This window comes from Malaya genurostris, chromosome 1, assembly GCF_030247185.1.
Source record: "Malaya genurostris strain Urasoe2022 chromosome 1, Malgen_1.1, whole genome shotgun sequence".
NCBI classification, from domain to species: Eukaryota; Metazoa; Arthropoda; class Insecta; order Diptera; family Culicidae; genus Malaya; species Malaya genurostris.
In genome coordinates this window covers 36,071,829-36,093,912 of record NC_080570.1, presented here as the reverse complement: position 1 = coordinate 36,093,912, position 22,084 = coordinate 36,071,829, and the positions used below count along the sequence as shown (strand labels likewise).

Here is a 22,084-nt window from a genome sequence, read left to right as displayed (position 1 = left end):
AACCATTGTATCACCCTAAAAGGTGATTATGTTGATGAATAAAACAAAATTTTGCAAAAAAAATGTTGTTTCCATTGTTAGTCTCGGGACTTATAATCCATGTGTTATTATTTTACTTTTTCCATGTTTGCTTTATTAGATTTCAATACACCAAATGCACCAAATGAATCTTCTTGCAAAACCATTGGACCAACATTTTTTTTGCGTATGAATCCTTTTATTCCTCGTTTATTTCTCCTATTTTACTTCCCTAGAATTAAATTTGATCAACATTTTTTTTGCGTATGAATCCTTTTATTCCTCGTTTATTTCTCCTATTTTACTTCCCTAGAATTAAATTTGATCAGCATAAAATGGGTAAAACAGATTGAAAAAAAGACATGCGAATGTTCAATGTGTTGAAAACCACGAAAACTCCTAACCGGGAAAATTGTTTTACCAATTAAGCTACCCTGCATATGAAAATACGTGAAAAGATAACCCAACTGATTGGAAGATCTAAGCATGCTTCGCTTTACTTGGCCACCACAGCATTCCATTATAGTCCTATTCCTACTTCTACTTTGCCATCCGACGCTGATTTGAGATTTTGTATTTGTCCCCTTTTGCTACCTATGGGGTATCCTTAGAATGTTTCCGGCTGCTTCATTCGGCAACAAAAATATATCGATTTGTCAAATCTCTAAATTTCCAATCGAGATTTGAAGAAATTTTTTTTTCGAGATAACACAATTTCGGGAATCCCAGAAAGTCAATTTTTTCAGAACATTTTTTTTCGAAATGACAATAATTCTTGACGTTTCATGCAATTCTAAGACTTTTGACATCAACAAACAAATTTCGATTTCGGAATTTTCATGTACCCAGAATACAGAATCACGCCAAGATCTTTAATGTACTCTGTCCTGGCGAGGGGGCGTCCTGAGATTTTGTAATCGAAAGTAACAGGATCTTTTTACGGTGGAAGTAAATAACGCCGCATTTTTTTACGCTCAAGTCCAAAAGGAAAAAAATGGAAAAAATGGATCCAGCATTTTTTGTATTTCGAGGCATTTGATAATTTCAAAAATTTTTGCGCCGTCTGCGTAAAATAAGCGACAATCCGGTGGTAAAAGAAAGGACACATCGTTCATGTAGATCGGGAACAGCAGCAGGCCGAGGATACTACCTTGTGGAACTCCGGAAAGGTTCCAAAACTCATCCGACATAACTGAACCAATTAAAATTCGCACAGGCCGTTTCGTGAAATGGGATCTGAACACAAGGATGTTATTGCTCGATAGTTAGCGATATTACGCTTGTCGTCATTTTTGTGGGGATATAGGATGACTTCCAACGCAAGGGAAACTCACTTCACCGAACCGATAGATTAAACAGCATTGCTAACGGACGGAGCAACGGTTTAGTACAGAAGATGGGATTTCATTCGGACCAACAACAAACGATAACTTGAGTCGATGTAAGGCAGCTGTGACCATGTTATCTTTGATGTGAGGTATGTCGAAGTTAAACACTGATACAAAGAATCCATCCATATCAAAACTCGTACTTACGACAATTGGCTTGAAAGATGCTTTTAACCGCCAACCTGAGGTTTCTATATAGTGCATATTCAACATCTGTTTTATCCTTGAAGAATTGAATGTAGATAACACTGTTGATTTGTTCAGTTGAAACAATACACTTGCTTTAGATCGAGATGCATTTGCCTCTTTGAGCAACATTTTGATTTCTTGTACTGAAGGTCGAAAACCAGCCTGTTTGAAGTCAACAACAATGATATTTTTTCGTGCTTACAACGATCCTTTTTATTCGTCACGAGTACACATATTGGAATCGTATTATTGTTCACAACTGGCAATCAACAATTTTGTACTTGATAATCAGTAAGCTAGCCATGCTAATCGATTTCTAGTGATGAGTTTCATCTCCACCACCATTTTACAGATTGCATCTTAAATCATAAGGTGGGCTAATAAAAAGATTTAAAAAAATGAACCTCATGAGCGAGTTTTTCAGTTCACAACACTGTTTTCCGAAAGTGTTTTATTTTATCGACTGTCTCGGAAGAAGTATTGAAGCCAAACTTGATTGTTTCAAAAAGAATCTTTGCTGCATCTAACCTTAAAAACTTTTAACAGATTCAATTTCTCAGGGGATGCCGAATTTACTTCAGCACATCAATATAGTGAATCGTTCAACTTTCTTTCGGGAATGTTTTTTTGATTTGTTTTTCACTTAATCCACTGCACAAAACCTTCCCATGTTGCTTTTCATTTTCCCATCTGGATAATGATAAGAAGCAAAAATAAGCCACAAATCCCCAAACGATCTAGCGAACGTGTCACTTGGGTCAATGTATTCGGATTTATATATGAGAACTCAATTTTGAACTCTTTGGTTTTGGATTTAAAAAGGATAATTTTTAATTTTGACCTATAAACACATCATTAGCAATTGGAAATTGATAAAACTTTTCGTCGAAAAAGAAATGTAAATACATGTTTTTCTTTTGTCATTCACTAGTCATTGACAACGCATGCTTAGCTAAGTCAGTACCAGTCTATGTCGCGCTCCACATCCACTTAAAACGCTAGTTCCATGCAAGAACCAGGTGACAGCATGTCAACCAGCTACCAACAATTATGTATCATTCCACCTACCCACATATTACCGCAACTCATACTCGAATCAACTCCATCTAGTAGAAATCCTATGTACTTCGAGATTCCTAATTGCCAGATTCACGTTTCACGCATCCGGTCAATCGCGGTGTAGGAAATCTTACACGCTAACAACGCTTAATTTAAACATTGATCGCGATGTTTATTTACATGAATAGATTGTTTCCGCGAGAGAACAGACTACATACAACAAACAAGACACTCGCGCGCGGTTTCCGGGATGAGAGGGAGTTTCAACAGTTCCTTACGGTTTCCAGCTAGGAGGGTTCTATTTTCGAACAAGAAAACATAGAAGTTGAAGGAGGAAAAAGTTGCTTTCTTACATAAACATCAATATGCTGGCGAATGGTGAATGTTTTCACCTAGTGTTTTTATTTAGTTAAGCATAACAACACCGGGTACCCGGGTTTTACCTCGACCGAAACAAGAAAAAGATGCTTAAGCCGTCGACTTGAAATTTATGTTACCGATTAAAGAATAAAACCTTTCGGATTCGCACTGCCGATGGCCACACGAACGCATCCGACCGTCTGTCAGACATGCATCGAACACATTCCGTACGTAACCTGTCTCGCAGAAATTTTTCAATAAAAAACGAAAACAGCTCAACAACTGTCCAAGTTTACCGTTGCGAAAGCATGCGAACCGTGTCAAATTAATTCTATATACGAATAAAGAACGCTGGTTTTCATTTTTTTTTGTTTTTTTTTCTGCACACACATACACTCACCGACGCGCACACGCGGCATCGAAACGCTTGACCAGCCAAACATGAACATCGGCATCGGTAGGCCTCCGCGAAGGCCGGAATTTAGCCCTACCGGGCGGCGGATTTTTTTTCACGGCTATCGGAATCCGCTTTCATGTTGGTAAAGCACACGTTGGTAAAAAAAAAATACCAACCAGACTGCCAGAGCGAGCGGGCCTAGACCATGGCACGCTGGGATTGATGATTGACGTTATCAAGGCTTCTCAGAATGGATGCTCGACGGATGACAAGCGAGACAATATTATATTGGCGAAAAATTGTTGAAAAAAAAGGTTGTGATTTAGAAAATTTGTTTCAAGGGACCTTTTATAAATCACATAGTCCAAAATTAAGTATTTCTGAACTGCCCTTCAGTGGTCTGACAACAACGCGCTACCTTTTCTGAGTAAATATTTGCCGTTATATTCGTTATATAACGTTATATTTAGTACACTCTCTCTAGTACATTGATTATAATAATCATAGTAGACCTGTGAAATAATATTAACAGCTAGTTCAACATTGTCCCATCCAGCTTCAATAATAGACTTTCTTTGAGTACAAACCGGTGTTGGTGATTGCCGAAAATTTCACAGAAGCTGCTATATTGCTATCTATATTGTATACAACATTTTCAATCCGGTAGAAGATGCTACAAGAACTCGAGTCTCTCAATGCATGAACCGCGAGAGAATTTTTCTACATTCCTTCGCTCCACTTCATACTCTGAGTATTTCTCGGCCCTTAAAAAAAATTGCAGAATTGATAATGATCGCTGCTGTGTGGAATTTACCAAGAGAGAATCGCAAGTTGACAATTATCGCAGAAAATCGAATCGATGATTCGACTTGATGATTCTCATACTAAGTTGCAATATTTCAAAACCCTTGTGTTAAGAATTCACAGCTATTTTCATAGATACAACTTATACAAAGGTTATATGCACATAGTTAGAATAAGCGGCAATAGTAAAATGATTCTATCGCAATTGTCAACTGCCTGTATAGAATCGGATCGCGAAACGAGAATAAGCGACCGTTTGTTGCTTCAGAGAAGATCCCCACAGCGGCGTGCCAACCTTTGATTCTCAGAAATATCATCGAGAGAAATTCGCTCTCGCACTGGTGTCGATTCTATGTTAAATGAACCATGCCGGGTTTTTGTTGTTGCGATGATTTTCAACTCTCTTTGATGGCACTGATTCAATCGTTGAAGAGTTGCCAGCGAACGTTCTTTGATACGATAAAAGCCATCCTTGGTACAAACTAACAAAACCTTTTCAAATTGTAAACAGTTATGTCAAGTTGATAAGAATTTTTCTTTATTTTGCATCGCCGCACTAAATGATTAAACACGCTTTACCCTGTAGTTCTGAAACCGGAAATCGGACCCGGATGAAATTAAACAGCAATTTTCATTTGAACCTTTTTGTGGAAATCGATCTAATCATCTCTGAGAAAATTAATTGAGTCTCGTTTTAAACTTGTTGACCACTACTTCTAGTACTTCAGGAAGCGGGAACTTTTAAGTATAGCCAAAGTCGGTTCATTCTAAAATAGTCCACAAATTGAATCAGTTTTAGCAAGATCTGGCCAGAAGACAACAGGATCCTTGTGGCTTCGAATCATGGGTAGAAGTCGTTGCATTCCTTGATGTATATTTCGCTGTTCATTGAAGCAGTGGTGATGTTTCGAAATCTTACCGCAGCTACAAATGTCTTGCTAGACCATAGCTTTCTTACCAAATTTTTCGACTAACAACTGCACAAGTGGTTAGAGAAGAGTGTAAACAACAGGACGCAGCCATGAAAATTGACAGATTCTGAACCATTGCGAAATGGCAGCGGTTTTTGGTTGCGTCCATACTTTCTGGGACAGTCTTTAGTAGTCCCAAAGTATATTTATATATTCTCTAACTAACAAGATCTGCCAACTAGATGAATTTAGCAATCTATCTATATATATAAAAATGGATGTAAGTTTGTATGTTTGTAACGCGATAACTTCGGAACTATTGAACGGATTGCCACCAAACTTGGCACAGGTACTTCTTGTATTTCAGAGATGGTTTAGGGAGTGTATTTATTTGGGGTGAAGCGTAGCAAGTGTCATTACCAAGGGAGGGTTATGGAAAAATTCATATAACTTGACAAGAATCGATACGTTTTGAAGACCGTAGAAACATTTTGCATACCTTAGATATGACTATATGGGGGTGGATGTAGCAAGTGCCTTTAAATAGGGGGATGTAATGTTTAAAACGGCATAATTCCGAAACTACTTAACGGATTGCCACCAAACTTGGCACAGATACTTCTTGCTCTTCTAAGATGGTCATAAGGATATTTTAATGGGGGAGGGAGCGTAGTAAGTGTTCTTAACAGAGAAAGGTCATGAAAAAATTTGTCTAATTTGAAAAGAATCGATACTTTTTTAAGACCATGGAAACATTTTGCATGTATTAGATATGATTATATGGGGGGTGGATGTAGCAAGTGAGACCGCCCGTGTGTTGCTACTCCGTTATTGATTTGGACCAATTGAGATTGCAAAATGATATTTTGAAGTAACATGTTTGGGAATAACACATTGTTTCACACTGTGCAAACTGTATTGAACCATGCATGCTGATCAATACCGACGCCGGCCACGTCCGAATGCAGATCTACTTGGGAGGGAAAGGATTGTTAGTTCGATGCATGTTGCTACTAAGAACCGAGGAATCCTCTGCATTCCCACATGCATCACAGGAGAGGATACTTTGTTAGTAAATATTTTAATAATGTTATCATGTGTTTATTGCTCTGGATAGCCGGCTACCAAAAATGTTTTAAATATTATCGTTTTATGTGTTACTTTGTGCTGGCAATATAATGCACGAAACAGTCAATCTCCGAAATTGACAAAACTCCGGACAGCCGGCTGTCGAGTATGCAGTCACTCGTTTATGCATCTACCTTTCGCGTTTTTTTTAGTCATGCAAAAAAAACACATATGGATTGATAAAAAAAAGGTATCATCTCACTGCTAGGTGGATTAAGTACGTTTTTATAAATGAAACTACGTGATACAAAATAAACGAGCGAATAGGATTTAAACAAAAAAGTTGATTCATTGCATTGAAATATTCTAAACAGTTATTATAAAATCATTTTAAATCACCAAACAAAGGTCAACAGATTTCACACGCGTCTTGATTCTTTATTATTTCCGCTTTATTATTTTAATTATTTATTAAAATTATTAATTGGTTATATTAGTTGATCTGGGCAGCCGGCTACCGAGAAAAATATTAATTTACTGTTTGAAACATTAATATCAAGTGTTTTTTACTATGTATTCAAAATACCGATATATGTTATCTCTATTATTAACTTTGTAATATAAACGGATTTGCGCAATGGTTGAATTTTATCATTCATTTTATAATCCTGAAAGACAATCAATAACATGGAAGAAGAAATCATTCCTAATAAAACTTTTCTCCGAAGCTAGACGGAAATTGATATGTTGAATAAAGAGATGATTTAGTAAAATAGAGTAATCAGAAGTAAAACATTGAAAATATCTGATAACTGAAAGGAAAAAGAAACTCCGGCAATTGTCGCCTTTTACGACATGGAAGCAGGAACCCAGTGGATCTTTTCTTGGTTCATTTTTTTCCGCCGGATTCCACACGGCATCTAGGCTGGTACAGTCCGGAGAGAGCTAATAGGTACTATCAATCTCCTAGTGGACCCCAGCCCCGCTCCGAAATTACTGAAAGGATTGCTATCAAACTTGGCACATGTACTTTTTGCTTTTCAGAGATGGTCATAAGCGTATTTTTATGGGGAGACGGAGCGTAGCAAGTGTCATAACCAAGGAGGGGTCATGAAAAAATTCATATAACTTGATGAAAACCTATATTTTTGAAGATCTTAGAAACATTTTGCATACCGTAGATATAATTTAATGGGGGATGGATGCAGCAAGTGCCTTTAAAAAGGGGGGGGGGGGGGTGTAATGTTTGTAATGGCATAACTTCAAAACTACTTAACGGATTGCTATCAAACCTGGTACATGTACTTCTTGCTCTTCAGAGATGGTTATAAAAATATTTCCATATTATCTAATTTGACGAGAATCGGTACTTTTTGAAGACACTTTTTGCACAACTTAGATAAGATTATAAAGATATTCTGTGGGGAGAGGGTGTAGTAAGTGCCTCTAAAAAATTTGACGAGAATCGATACTTTTTGAAGGCTATAGATACTTTTTGCGCAATTTAGGGTATTCGTGTAGGGTGGATGTAGTAATGGCGCAACTCCGGAACTACTGAACGAATTGCTATCAAATTTGGCACAAAGAAGCTCTTCAGGGTCGATGACGAAATTTGAAGAGAATCGACATTTAGACTAGAAGGAGGGGTTTTTGAAAATAAATTTCAATCTCCCATTTTTTTTTTAAAACAAGAGAGTGGCAAGAATTTCAAGGTCGTATTTTTCTTTAAATAATTTCAAAAGATCTGGTTCCATTTTGTCAGGGAATTCAAAGAACTAAGGGAAAATAATCATTGTCTGCCTATGAACGTGAGTGTATTCAAGTCTCAGCATAACTACAAAACAACTAAACGAATCGCCATCAAGTTTGGCACATGTACCAAAGGTGGGAATCGATATTTTTTGAAAAGCACAGATACTTTCTACAATACTCGGGGTAATCATGGAGGAGATCTGTAGTAAGTTCACTGACAAAAAAGAAATTAAATCAAAATAGATTATAGAGGTTATTTAGAGGGTGAGAGAGTGGAGTAAGTGCCCGAACATGGAAAGTGAAAGGGAAAATTGATCGAGTTTTACGAAAAATTGGTACTTCTTTACGAGTACAGTAAATTTCTAGCAACTAAGTGAGGTTTGTCGAGAATACCATGAAAATTATGATTATTGTGAGATCTGAGATGGGGCACTGATCATTCGCAATCTGAACATGAACGGAGTATTGTTCGATCAGGTTTCCGTCTAAGTTATGTTTCACTACAAGAGTATTTCACTAAGCAGGACAACTTCGAGAAGTTTTTTCGGTCTTCCCTTCACGGAACATTTCCGAGCAATGCCGGGTAATTCAGCTAGTAAGTTTCATAAAAATGTGCACCTCGTTTCGCCATCGCTTGTGAAAAAATACTCATGCAATGGAAAATTTTCACTAATCGCACTGTAACACCAGAACCGGAAGTCGGATCTGAATCAACTCTTCGAGAATTATTTAAAGAACTTCAAGACCTTTTATTTGCTTCTTAGTTTGTGAAAATCGGTTGAGAAATTTCCGGGAAAATTAAGTGCGTATTTTTTCATAAATTTTGACATATTTCCTTGTAATTCCGGAACCGGAAGTCGGATCCAAATGAAATTCAAGAAAATTGTGTGAGGCCATAAGACCTTTCATTTGAATCCGAGTTTGTGAAAATCGGTTCAGTAATCTCTGAGAAAATTGAGTGACATTATTTGTCACATACGCACAGACGTTTTGTGATCTCGACGAACTGAGTCGAATGGTATATGACACTCGGCCCTCCGGGCTTCGGTTGTAAAGTCGGTTTTCACAGCGATTGCATAGTCTTTCTATATGAGAAACTCTAGCTTGTTTGAAAGCTGCTACATCGAGGTATCTAAATTTTAGAATTTGGTTTGTTTCTTAAAATCAATTGTTAAAGATATTTCAATTTTGTGATGTTGGTGGTTGTCACCTACTACTGAAAGTTTTATCACAAATTGCTGAACATTTTTCCGATGGTACAGAGTGAAATTTGAAATGGCATCCCAATAGTAAAGTAAGACTTAATCACGTCAGAAAAACAGCATGAAAAAATGACTTAGAGAGTATACTTCTTACAAACGGGGTAAATTCTCAAAAACTTGCTCAGCAATTCAAGAGTGTCCACCGTTTTAGTTGAAACAATTCTAATCTTCATTTAAATTGTTTGCACTTTATGATGAAAACCAACTTTTTCGTGTCGGCTCCAACTTATACCATGGAGAGCTTAGGGCCAATCTTAGACTTTGTGACTGCCCAAATCTCCACTATAGCAACGCTGTTGAGATTAGATAGTCTGAGTGCAATTGAAGCCATTCGTTCAAACGCTGCTGGCAAAAATGAACCGTTTTTCTTGGGCAGAATAAAACAGTTCCTGAACGACACAATGAACAATAATTATCAAATCACAATAGTTTGGATCCCGGCTCATTGCTCCATTCCAGGCAATGAAAGAGCCGATATTTTAGCCAAACGTGGTGCTATTGAGGGTGAAATTTATGAGAGACCGATTGCTTTCAACGAATTCTATAGCTCGTCTCGCCAAAGAACACTTACCAGCTGGCAAGCTTCTTGGGATAAAGATGATCTGGGTCGGTGGATGCACTCAATTATTTCTAAAATATCGACTAAGGTACGGTTCAGGGGACTGGATGTGAGTAGGAACTTCATTTGTGTGATGTCCAGACTCATGTCCAATCACTACACGTTAGATGCACATCTCCTTCGAATTGGACTTTCCAAGACTAATCATTGTGCTTGTGGCGAAGGTTACCGCGATATTGACCATGTTGTTTGGACATGCGTAGAGTATCGTGATGTCAGATATCAACTAATAAATTCCTTGCGTACCCAGGGTAGACTATCCAATGTCCCAGTTCGCGACATTCTTGCTTGTCGTGACCTTACATACACGAAACTTCTCTATCATTTCATTAAATCCATTGGAGTTCCAATTTAAATTTTATTTAATGTTAGACTGTTTTCTCTTCCATGAGTTCAACCAATAGCCAACATATTGAATAAAAGTGATGAACTGATACAAACAAACCTGAAATAGTTATGAGATCATGTACAAAATAAATGTATTTTATTTAATGTAATTTAAAATAGCAACTCGCTTGATAAAAACAGTGTTCAGATTAACTAATGAATACCAGCATACTAATATGATATTCGAAATGTATTAGGTTTAAAGTACCATGTATTGTGGATGCCACGGCGAAGAAAAACTTATGTATATTGCCTATGAAATAAACGTATTTATGAGAAAAAAATGCTGTTGAGATGTTCATTTTCGGTTGGAATGGTATCGATTCTTTTTTGGTGCTCAAAAGTTCCTATATCATGTCTCTACACGCTTGTGTTTATGGTAACATTTGGTCAATAACACGGTTTCCACCGGGTCGACTGAGCTTTCTGCGTTAGTTGCAGAATGATAGAATGAAAATTGGGTTGTGGTGCCAAACCCCATCAAGGTTTGAAAATGTGTATTTTAAAAAATGAGCTATGATTCGATTTGTTTTAAACTGCAGAAACAGACCACTTGAGGGAATTATAAAATTACTAGCTTTGAGGAAATCCATTTTAAATAGAATTAAACATTTTACTCCTGTCCACTCGCCAGTCTCAACCCTTGTCGACATCAGGAAAAGTCTCGCAATATAATACAGTTCTCACCACACAGCTCTCACAAACGACCCTGGACTTTGGAAACAAAGACAACACAAATAGCAATAATTGACCTCTCGGTGTCCAACCGACCGACCGACAGTCTGAGTTTGATTCGTCGTTGCGCTTGGACTTGAACAACAAGAAAACGCGACAACGATGACGACAACCATTCAAACGGACTATCGGTTGGAAAAACAAAATACGACAGACGAACGGAGGACGGAGGTTGCGGATTCTCAATCATTGACTAGTTCAGTGTCGTGATTCGCAATTACCAACCATGAACAATTTTATTTATCCCTGGGCTATGACTCAACTTAGTTAGTTATGATCCACGGCACCACATGAGTACTACCACAAACGATTCTAAGTAGTAGTAGTAGTAGTAGTAGTAGTAGTAGTAGTAGTATGAGTCTGTAGTTGTTAGAAGGTAATTTCATTGGAGCTTTAACCTCTGGTTTCTTCGTTCAGGTCCAACTCGAGTCCTACGTACGCGGTTGAAGAGGGCAATTAACGCTACTGCCAGGTAGGGTCCAGGTCGAGTACGAGTCGGACGCGGGATCTTAGACCCCGAGTACTGCTAAAGATGGTAAACAAAGAAAGAAACTGACTTTGTTTTGAAGCTTGGTTGGTTGCATGGTTCGCATGCAAAAATCAGCAAACACTACCCGTCTGCGGCATTTACTGCCTAGTTGCGGCGGCTGCTTGTTTCGGTTCCTATGTACTTTTGAATGCACGCCAAACTGTAAGTAGGTAAATGAGTAAACGGGACCAGAACCGAGCGAGCGACGAGCGAATACCGGGGTTGGAAAGGACGCTTAGTTTTCTGTGCCTACGTGCGTGCACATATCCTTTGAAATATGATCCAGAAGGTCTCTCGTGCCGTGGGCCTCATTTTCGCCTAGCGATTTCATAATAGAGCAATGAATTATGTCACACAAGAAGTTTTTCGTTTGAAATTTATACAGTTCTTGTGGGGCTCTGGAATGGAATAGAGCAAAGAATTAGGTCAGTATTATATTTTGTCGGCAACTTCTGTCGAGGCATTGTTATCGGAAGGGGCCATTAAACGTGGATGCATTCCTTAGGCATTGTATGAATGAGCCGATTACAGTCGGAGTGAGTCATTTCGTCTAAAGTCGTTTCGCCAGAAGGGTCAATTTCGACGAAAGGGTTATTTCGAATAAATCACATTTTAATTCTGTATTAAATATTAATTACGACCTAAGCAACAGAAGTAAACAAACCTAACCGTCTTCGACTCGTCAGTACATGACAGTTTTTGTTGAACTGTTACGTGACCCAGCAGTTCAACATAAATCGCTAGGCAGACATAAAGTTTCTGCTACTTGCAGAACACTCATTTTATTTGCACCGAAGTGCAACGTCTTACCTGACGTGCCGAACGTAAACGATTTTCGGCATATACTGGCCGATTCAGGTTTTGGTCCTTTTGAGGGGTTAAAAAACCTATTGTTATGAATAGGGCACATAACAGTTCAACATAAACTGTTATGTACTGACGAGTCGAAGATGAAACATAAAGTATATGAAAATGGTGATGTGCCCTTTGCACAAAAATAGGTTAACATCTAAAATGAAGTTTTTTATGCATACGACCAAAAACGATGTGACAAAGCGGCATTAGATATTTTTTAATTTTTTTTTATTTCTTTACTGTCTTCGACTAGAGGTGACCTATCGCACAGACTTTTACTTTATAGCTACACAATTATGTTAACTTAAAAATATTATTTTGGATTTGAATGTGTCTTTGCTCATATTAAAATCAAATAAATGATACACGCTATTGAAACGATGACAACAGACATCCATTGGGTTGTTTTGGCCATACTGTGTGCGATGAAGGGAGCGACGAAGAAAATCCGTTCTTCGCAATGATCTTCCCGGAACGTTAAAATTAATTCTTTCCAGTAGTATGGGGCAATCAATGTTGTCATTCAGTAGGTCGAACACGAAGAGTTGTTGAAGGAGTATTCGTCTGTTTTGTAAAGTAGGTAGGTTGATGAGAGCACAGAGATTCTCGTAGCGAGGTAGTTGAGGACGATTTATCCAAGGTAGTCTTCGGAGTGCGAATCGGACGAAGCACTTCTGCACCCTTTCGATCCGATCGATGTGAACACCGTGATACGGAGCCCAAATTGTAACTTCATACTCCAGAATACTGCGTACTAGTGCGATGTAAACTGTCTTGAGGCAGTATACGTCGTTGAAGTTTTGAGTGTTTCGTTTGATTAGTCCCAAAACTGCATAGGCCTTCGCAGTAACGAATGAAAACTGTTCGATGAAACGAAGCATGCAATCGAGAATGATGCCCAAGTCTTTAATAGACGAAACTCGTTCAACTGAAGCCATCATCATGGAGTATTCGAAAATAATTGGAGACTGTGCCCGTGAGAAAGTGATCACATTACATTTCTTAATGTTTACTGTCATGCCGTTTCTGTCACACCAATCCAGGATTCGGTCAATATCCATTTGTAGAGCACAGCAATCCACAAGGCTTGAATTGATGCGATAAATTTTGAGATCTTCAGCATACATTACTTTAAATGACGACAATTCACTGTGAAGATCGTTCACGAATAACACGAAAAGAAGTGGTCCGAGATGGCTCCCTTGCGGTACACCCGAAGTAACGTGAAACGATTCCGAGAGTGCAGATCCGATTCATACGGAAGCATTACGATCCGTGAGATATGATAGAATCCAATTGGTTAACCAAACAGGGAATCCACTACGCCTCAATTTTTCCACAGCGAACTGATGAGGAACACGGTCGAATGCTTTTGAAAAATCAAAATGCACCGCATCGATTTGCTGTCGTTTTTCTATTTTGTCTATCAATAAAGAAACGTAGCTCATTAAATTTGTGGTAGTAGACCGCTTTTTGATAAACCCATGCTGATCATTGGCGATAATGTGCTTTACTGAAGGGTAAAGAACATCCAACACCATGCGTTCGAATACTTTTGGTAAACAGCTTAGGATAGAAATTCCTCTATAATTCGTGGCATCGTGCACGTTTCCAGTTTTGTGAACAGGAACTATTACAGCTTCTTCCCACTTCGCTGGAAAATAGTGCTCAGCAAGCGAGCGGTTGAAAAGCAGAGATGCAGGTAAAGCCAAAGCATAAGAACATTCCTTCACGAGCGTCGGAGGCAACCCGTCAGATCCTGGCCCTTTCGATCCATCGACTTGTCGTAGATTGTTGTACACCTCGCATTCAGTAAAAGCAGTAGCAGGTATACTCAAAGAATACGTCGGCAAACTACTCAGGTACGATTCTGACAAAGGCGGTGAGTTATTACTTAGCACGCTTTGAAAGAATGACGAGAATAGGTTGGCTGAGTCCGAAAATGTCGACGCAACACATGTCCGGTAGAAATAACCAAAGCAAAGGCTTTGATGGTTACTACCTAGTAAAGTCAATAAGTTTTCTGGGAAATTTCGTACTGAGGATCACCAATCAATCTGAAAAATTTAATCGAGATAGTAGTCTTTCTGGATTAAAAGTGGGACATGAACTTATTCGTTCTTTTAAACAAAACAAAACAACAAAACGGGCGAAAATAGGGGAAGGTTTTCGGTTGCCGGCACCCCACCGTATCTTTTGACAGAAAGCAGATGGCGTCATTCCGACAAATGTCATGTGTGTGTAATGACAGCACGTTGTTTTTGTGCCGAATACCGAAGAAAACAAACGCTTGTACTTTTAGCTGCGTTCAAAACAAATTTTAATTGCGTGAAAATCAACACAAAATTTTTTCCTGATTTTTTACCTTTCTCATATAGAAAGGTTATGCGATCACTGTGAAACCCGACTTTTGAACCGAGGCCCGGATGGCCGAGTGTTATGTACCATTCGACTCAGTTCGTCGAGATCACAAAGTGTGTGTGTCTCTCTCTCTCTCTCTCTCTCTCTCTCTCTCTCTCTCTCTCTCTCTCTCTCTCTCTCTCTCTCTCTCTCTCTCTCTCTCTCTCTCTCTCTCTCTCTCTCTCTCTCTCTCTCTCTCTGTGTGTGTGTGTGTGTGTGTGTGTGTGTGTGTGTGTGTGTGTGTGTGTGTGTGTGTGTGTGTGTGTGTGTGTGTGTGTGTGTGTGTGTGTGTGTGTGTTTATGTATGTAACAGTTCGGCTGAAAAGTTCGTATCGTTTAATAGAAACACACATTTTTTTGCCAAAATTCGTTTTTATTATTCAACATAATTGCCATCAGAGGCGATACAGCGATCTTCCAACTTTTCGATACCAGTTTTGTAGTACGATTTGTCCTTTGCCTCAAAATAGGCCTCAGTTTCAGCGATTACCTCTTCATTGCTTCTAAATTTTTTACCAGCGAGCATTCTCTTGAGGTCTGAGAATAGGAAAAAGTCACTGGGGGCCAAATCTGGAGAATACGGTGGATGAGGGAGCAATTCGAAGTCCTATTCGCTCAATTTCAGCATGGTTTTCATCGACTTGTGACACGGTGCATTGTCTTGATGAAACAAAACTTTTTTCTTCATCAAATGAGGCCGTTTTTTTGAAATTTCGTCCTTCAAACGCTCTAATAACGCTATATAATAGTCACTGTTGATGGTTTTTCCCTTTTCAAGGTAGTCGATGAAAATTATACCACGCGAATCCCAAAATACAGACGCCATAACCTTACCGGCCGATTGTTGAGTCTTTCCACTCTTAGGGTTCGGTTCATCGCGTGCAGTCCACTCAGCTAACTGTCGATTGGACTCCGGAGTGAAGTGATGGAGCCATGTTTCGTCCATTGTTATATATCGACGAAAAAAAATCGGTTTTATTTCGATATAACAGCTCCAAACACTGCTCAGAATCATCAATTCGTTGTTGTTTTTGATCGATTGTGAGCTCACGCGGCACCCATTTTGCACAAAGCTTTCTCATATCCAAATATTCGTGAATAATATGTCCAACACGTTCCTTTGATATCTTTAGGGTGTCAGCTATCTCGATCAACTTCACTTTACGGTCATTGAAAATCATTTTGTGGATTTTTTTCACGTTTTCATCGGTAACAGCCTCTTTTGGACGTCCACTGCGTTCATCGTCTTCGGTGCTCATATGACCAGTACGAAATTTTGCAAACCACTTACGAATTGTTGCTTCGCCCGGTGCAGAGTCTGGATAACACTCATCAAGCCATTTTTTGGTATCTGCGGCACTTTTTTTCATCAAAAAGTAGTGTTTCGTAAACACACGAAATTCCTTTTTTTCCATTTTTTTCACAATAACAAAAGTAACTTCACTCAAAATGCAATATCTCACAAACTAATAATCAGACAGCTGTCAAATTTATACAGGTATCTTTTGAAGGTTGGTACTAACTGATGGTATGGATTTAATTCTAGTGGCGCCCTCTCATAGAAACGATACGAACTTTTCAGCCGATCTGTTATGTGTGTGTGACAAATAATGCCACTTAATTTTCTCAGAAATGGCTGAACCCATAGGTCCCATAGAAAGTTGTTGAGTTTCATGTGGATCCGACTTCCGGTTCCGGAATTACTGCATCAAAAAAAGGAAAAAAAATAACCACACGCGTTTCTCAGATATGACTAAGCCGATTTTCACAGACTTAGATTCGAAGAAATGTCTTATGGCCTCATACAATTTTTTTGAATTTCATTTGGATCCGACTTCCGGTTCCGGAATTACAAGGAAATATCTCCAAATTTATGAAAAAAATGCGCAAATTTATCGATTTTTACAAATTAAGAAGCAAATAAAAGGTCTTAAAATTTTTAAAAAGTCCCTGAAAAGTTGATCCAGATCTGACTTCCGGTTCCGATATTACAGTACGATTAGTGAAAATTTTCAATTTCATGAGTAGTTTTATAAAACTTACCGCTAAATTCATCTAGTTGGCAGATCTTGTTAGTTAGTGAATATATAAATCTACTTTAGGACTACTAGTCCCCGATTTCCGCTTCTGAAAGCTCTGATAATGGTGAAAAAAATCTCCAAAAATGGAATGGAACTCACTTCGATTTCTCAGCAATTAGGCCGTTTTCCGTCAAGCCGTTTTTCACGATTCATGATTCAAATTAAAGCTCTCATTGTCTTTAAATATACTGTGCAATTTCATCCAAATCCGACTTCCGGTTTCGAAATTATAGGATCACGAAATCACGATTTGCGATGTCCACTGTATCTCAGCGTAGACTAATCAGAAGAGAACAAATGAAATTTTTCTAGACCCCAACGTTTCTGTTTGATTTTTTTTATTTTTTTTTATTTTTGATGGTTGTTCAAAGTGAAAATTACGATTTTTCACGAAAAAATCCGCCATTTTCTAGCTGTTAAACCTCCCCAAAGTAACAAACAACGAAAAGGAAAAGGTTGGGGTCTAGTTTTTTATATGTAGAAAGTGTTTGCAAAATTTGAAAAAAATTGTGCAGTAGTTTCTGAATGCCGATGGACACGGACTTTCAAAACCTGTTTTCGAGAAAAACGCGTTTAAAGTTTTTGTCGTGAATACGACTTACTTTACTATGGGGTGCCTTTTCAAAATTAGCCATATGGAAGAATGGGCAGAACTTAATCGTGAATATCTCGACTTGTATTAACGGCAGCAACATAATTATTTCACCATTTCATCACAAATATGATCAGGAATTTAGGATAATATTTTGAACAGAGTGAGATAACCACAAACAACTCAAAAATTAAATTTTCTAAAACTCTTTACTTTTGCTTGACTTTTTCGCGCAAGGACGACGATTTTGAAGTAGTCAGGAACATATCCTCATCTGAATGCGTATAAAAGGGGAACCGTGGTCGAAAATCGATCATTTCTTCTTGTGTGTTGGATGGAAGCAGACGTCGTGAGAATGATTTATCATTTGCTTTCCGGTCGTCGAGGGAGCGATATCATCAATCAGCAGCAACGGAGAGTGCACCTTCTGCGTGGTTAAAACCTCAAACGCTCAGGTAGCAACTCTCATTCGCATTCTGAAACTGGATTCTGGAACTTTATTCCGGAACTGATTTCAGTTCCGAAATGGTAGTTCTAGAATTGAATCTGATCTCTGAGCCTGCTCTCAGTTCTAAATTTAGTTCTTGAACTCAGGTCCAGTTCCTTATTTCAGAATTCTTCTATTCGGTTCTTTTTAGAATCATAATAATACTCCCAAAGAATTATGCGACGTTTTACTGTACTCTATGCAACCCATTTTGGTAGTCGTGGCGAGAAATCGTCTTCGAGTTTCAGAGCTTAGTTCCGGAATATGGGTTTAGAATTCAGAGCCTGCGTGCTGAACTAGATTCTGGAAATAGATTCCGGAACTGATTTCAGTTTCGAAATTGTAGTCTGCTAAAATCCCACTGAATTCTGAGTCTGTTCTAAGTTCTGAATCTAGTTCTTGAGCTCAGGTTCATTTTTTTATTCCAGAATTCTTCAAATAGGTTCTTTTGTCCTGAATACTATGGGGCGCATTTTTAAAATTTACCCTGTGTGCAATTTTCGCAGTGCAAAATTCGCAACAGTTTTTAATATCTTAAAGAATTACACAGTTTGGCCCTTCTGAATGCCAGAAATTTATCTCGTACGGCATTTTGATAACATTTTTCACTGCAATATTTAAATCCGAAACGAAATAATTGCCATCAAAATTCTGTATGTTTCTATTTAGAACAATAATTGTATACCCAAAAAATTATGCGAAATTTTTTTCACTATACTGTATACGGCCCATTTTTCAACCACTTGTAGTTTGTAGTAGAACTTTCTGCTGATTTGCTATATAAAATGCATAGCACCGACTTAGAAGCCATTAATGAAAGGTTCCTTTCAGAACCACCATTATTTTATCATAAAGAACTATACTAGTTATTTCGTAATATTTAATTGTGTGTCAGAATGTTCAATGTAACTAATCTGTACTTTAATTTAGGTGTATCGTTTCAAATTCTAGTAGTGAAAAAGAGGAAAGCTTGCACAATTCACACAATCGATCAACTAATTGATATTCGAAAGTATGTCTCTGACGTTACACACCCGTACTTTTTGTCTATAAAATCAATGGAAACAATTTATTACTCCAGGGAGCCCGTAGGGTCTAACCTTTTCAAAAAATCAAATTTTTTCTTTTATAATTTATTATAATGAAACATTTCAAGAATGTTTTGTTAAGTTTTGAAGTCAATCGAAGTAGAAATCTTGGGCCTGTGCTCCGAGCTCTTTCTTCTTCGTCGAATGAGAATGAGACCTTCCAGAGTTTCGTTCCAATAGGCTTGAAAATTTCACAGAAAACTCTAGCAATGTTTTAATATAAGAAAATATAAAGGAAATAATAAATGATTTTTCAAAAGTGTTAGACCCTACCCGCCCCTTAATTCGTCATTCAAAATGACGATGCAAAACTGGTACGCGTCGGTACGTTGCTCCGTTCGCCGTGTGTTTTGTTTAATTTGGTATAGCGTGCAGGGTTGCCACATTAAAATCTATATTTTTCAGGTGAAAAAAAATGTGAAGTACTAAATCTTTTATTCATTACTTATTTTTACTTATTAGATTTATTGGAAAATCATGATAACGATGCTTTTCTATAAAAAGTACACTTATTGCCTATCTCATATAGAAAATTTATACAATCACTTGAAAAATTGGCCCGGATGGCTAAGTGTTTTATATCATTCGACACCGTTCATCGAGCCGAGCAATGTATGTGGCTGTGTGTGTATGTGTGTGAGTATGTGTCAAATAATGTCACTCATTAAATAAAAAATCTCGAAGTCCCATAGGTTGCTATTGAATTTTATTGTGCTTTCCTAGGATGCAAAATAGGGATCTTCTAGATTTGGCTCAAAACTGATTCAATTTGTAGGCTATATTAGTTACTTACAAAATGAACCGACTTCGCTTATATTTATTCCAAATTCCCGGTTCCTGAAGTACCGAAAATAGTGGTCAAAAACTCTAAAACTCACTCAATTTTCTCAGAGTTGATTTGATCGATCTCCACAAACTTATGCTCAAATAAAATAGTCTAATAGGTTGCTGTTTAATGTGTGCTTAATCATCTAGTGCGACGATACAAAATGAAGAAAACATCTTATCATCTTGACATAACTGTTCACAAATTAAAAAGGTTATGTTAGTTCATACCCAAAGAAAGTTTCAATTTTATTTAAGATTGAAGAAAAAATATATCTTCTAATGATGTTTTTGGAAACATAAGTAACAAGAGAAAGGCATCATTACACCACTAGGTGGATTGAAAAACAAATTATTAGGTCAACTCTGGGACTTATGCATGTATTATGTATTGCTAATAACACTTTAACTTTTACACCCGCTTTTACCGCAGTGTGGTGTTAATCGCTCGTTAGCTAAATATTGGCGTACCGGTTCGGGAAAACCAAAATTGGTATCTAAAAGTACACTCTATGGCATGATGTAGTTCCTGTCTTCTTCTGTACATAAAATCGTTGGTACCAAAAACAAATTCCTACGCTCGTAATAATAAATCCATTGCAATAAAATGTAATTCTCTGGGCTGCTTTTATTCCAATAACCCGGATTCGAAAGCAATCAATTTCCTAAAGAAACAAATACACTGACCCCAAATCGATGTACGTGATTTGATAACGCAGAAAGTAGATCGGTAATCGTCTAATCATTAGTTTAACCATGCTAGTAATAATAATAATAATAGTAGAACATCTCACCTTTGATTGAAAGGTCTTACGCGAACAGCGACCTTCAGTGACGCCATTTCTTCAAATCCACAGCTGAATTCTAGACGACCGTGATGTAAATCCCAGCACAGATCAACGACAGGCGTAACAGTGCACGATTCTGGTGCCGATTATCCAGATCATGTTTTAGCTTCCAGGCTTATCTCCTAAAACATCCGCTCTCGTATAACCCACGGCAGAAAACTGGCACTCTTACTTACTAATGAAGATGGGGACTTATTATTGCACCGTATTTTGAGTAAAACTAGCAGCAATTAGCATATTTTCCACTTTTCGCTCTGCTTTATGCACATTAATTTATCAGGGTAGTGTTTCTTTGCACAACACTCCGAAAGCAAGCAAGCAGCAACACAAACACCAGGGGGAAACCTTTTTGTGTCATTCTTCGTCGTCACTATTGCTTCGCTTTCGCTTATATTTTGGGTCGAGCTTACTTGATGGCCGTCGCAGCTGTAAGTGGGATGACTAAAAACGATATTTGCACGGCATTTTTACTCCTTAAACCGACTTGTCACGCTTACGAAAAAAACATCAATTATGATTCTGTCAAAAAAAACAGACACAATTCCTAAATCAATCCCATCGCACCGCAGTCATCAGCAAGATAGGCGTTTTATGTTATTGCACTTCACTGCATTTTCACTGACAGCAGTATGAATAGATGCTGCACTGATTGAAGGCAAAACAATAGCAAATTTTCACAAACACACAAACATGGAAATTTAACAGCTTTTTTATCTATAGCACACAATGAAACAAATAAAATAGTTTCAAGCTTCTGTCTTTTCTTCGCAAAACAAAGTACAAAACGCGACCGAACCGTACAAGCTCTCGTCGTTCAATGATGGACGACTTTGCTTTGTGCAAGGCATAGTTAAAAATAACAACACTACGACGCCGTGACAGTTGTCAGTCATGGAATAGCCAGCATTTTTATGCTACGCCGTTTCGACGAACTTACAGCACGGTTGGTGTTTGCATTCTGTTTCATTCTCTCTAATGCGCGAGAGACTGATAACAGAAAAAGAACGAGACGCGAACACGAGATGCAAACTGACAGCCTGGTAACTTGCGTGCAATAATGAAACGTTTCTCACTATGATACGACGAAGCAACGTAACTGGAAATTTTTCAATGTTCCGTTTCGTTTTGTATATGGGTCATTTTACACATTTTTTTCATTATTTTTTCGGGTTAGAACTTGAAAAGTATTCAATACGTTTTTTTCAATTAGATTTTTTATCGTGACGTCACAAATGAACAAGCATTTATTCTTCACAGTTCAGCGATACTGTTTACAAACAAGCTTAACCCTTTCACGACCATAAGATGTCCTGGACGAAATATGTCAGTACAACACAATATTTTAGCTAACATATTTTTGGTGTAAAGTAAGAGAAAAAGCAGAAAAACATAGCAGGGTGCATAAGTTTCCTATATTTCATGGGAAATAT

The 22,084-nt window shown here is 37.9% G+C and overlaps 1 protein-coding gene across 1 annotated transcript in view; it reads right to left on the bottom strand.

The window, feature by feature from the left end:
* The window catches only part of LOC131437082 (kinesin-like protein Klp98A), a 61,246-nt gene extending 39,753 nt beyond the window's left edge, over positions 1-21,493 (bottom strand). The window contains exon 1 of the mRNA XM_058606177.1: positions 20,601-21,493. Within this exon, the coding sequence (XP_058462160.1) occupies positions 20,601-20,647 (47 nt within the window). The 5' untranslated portion in view covers positions 20,648-21,493. The remainder of the gene's footprint in view (positions 1-20,600) is intronic.
* Positions 21,494-22,084: the final 591 nt, after the last annotated feature.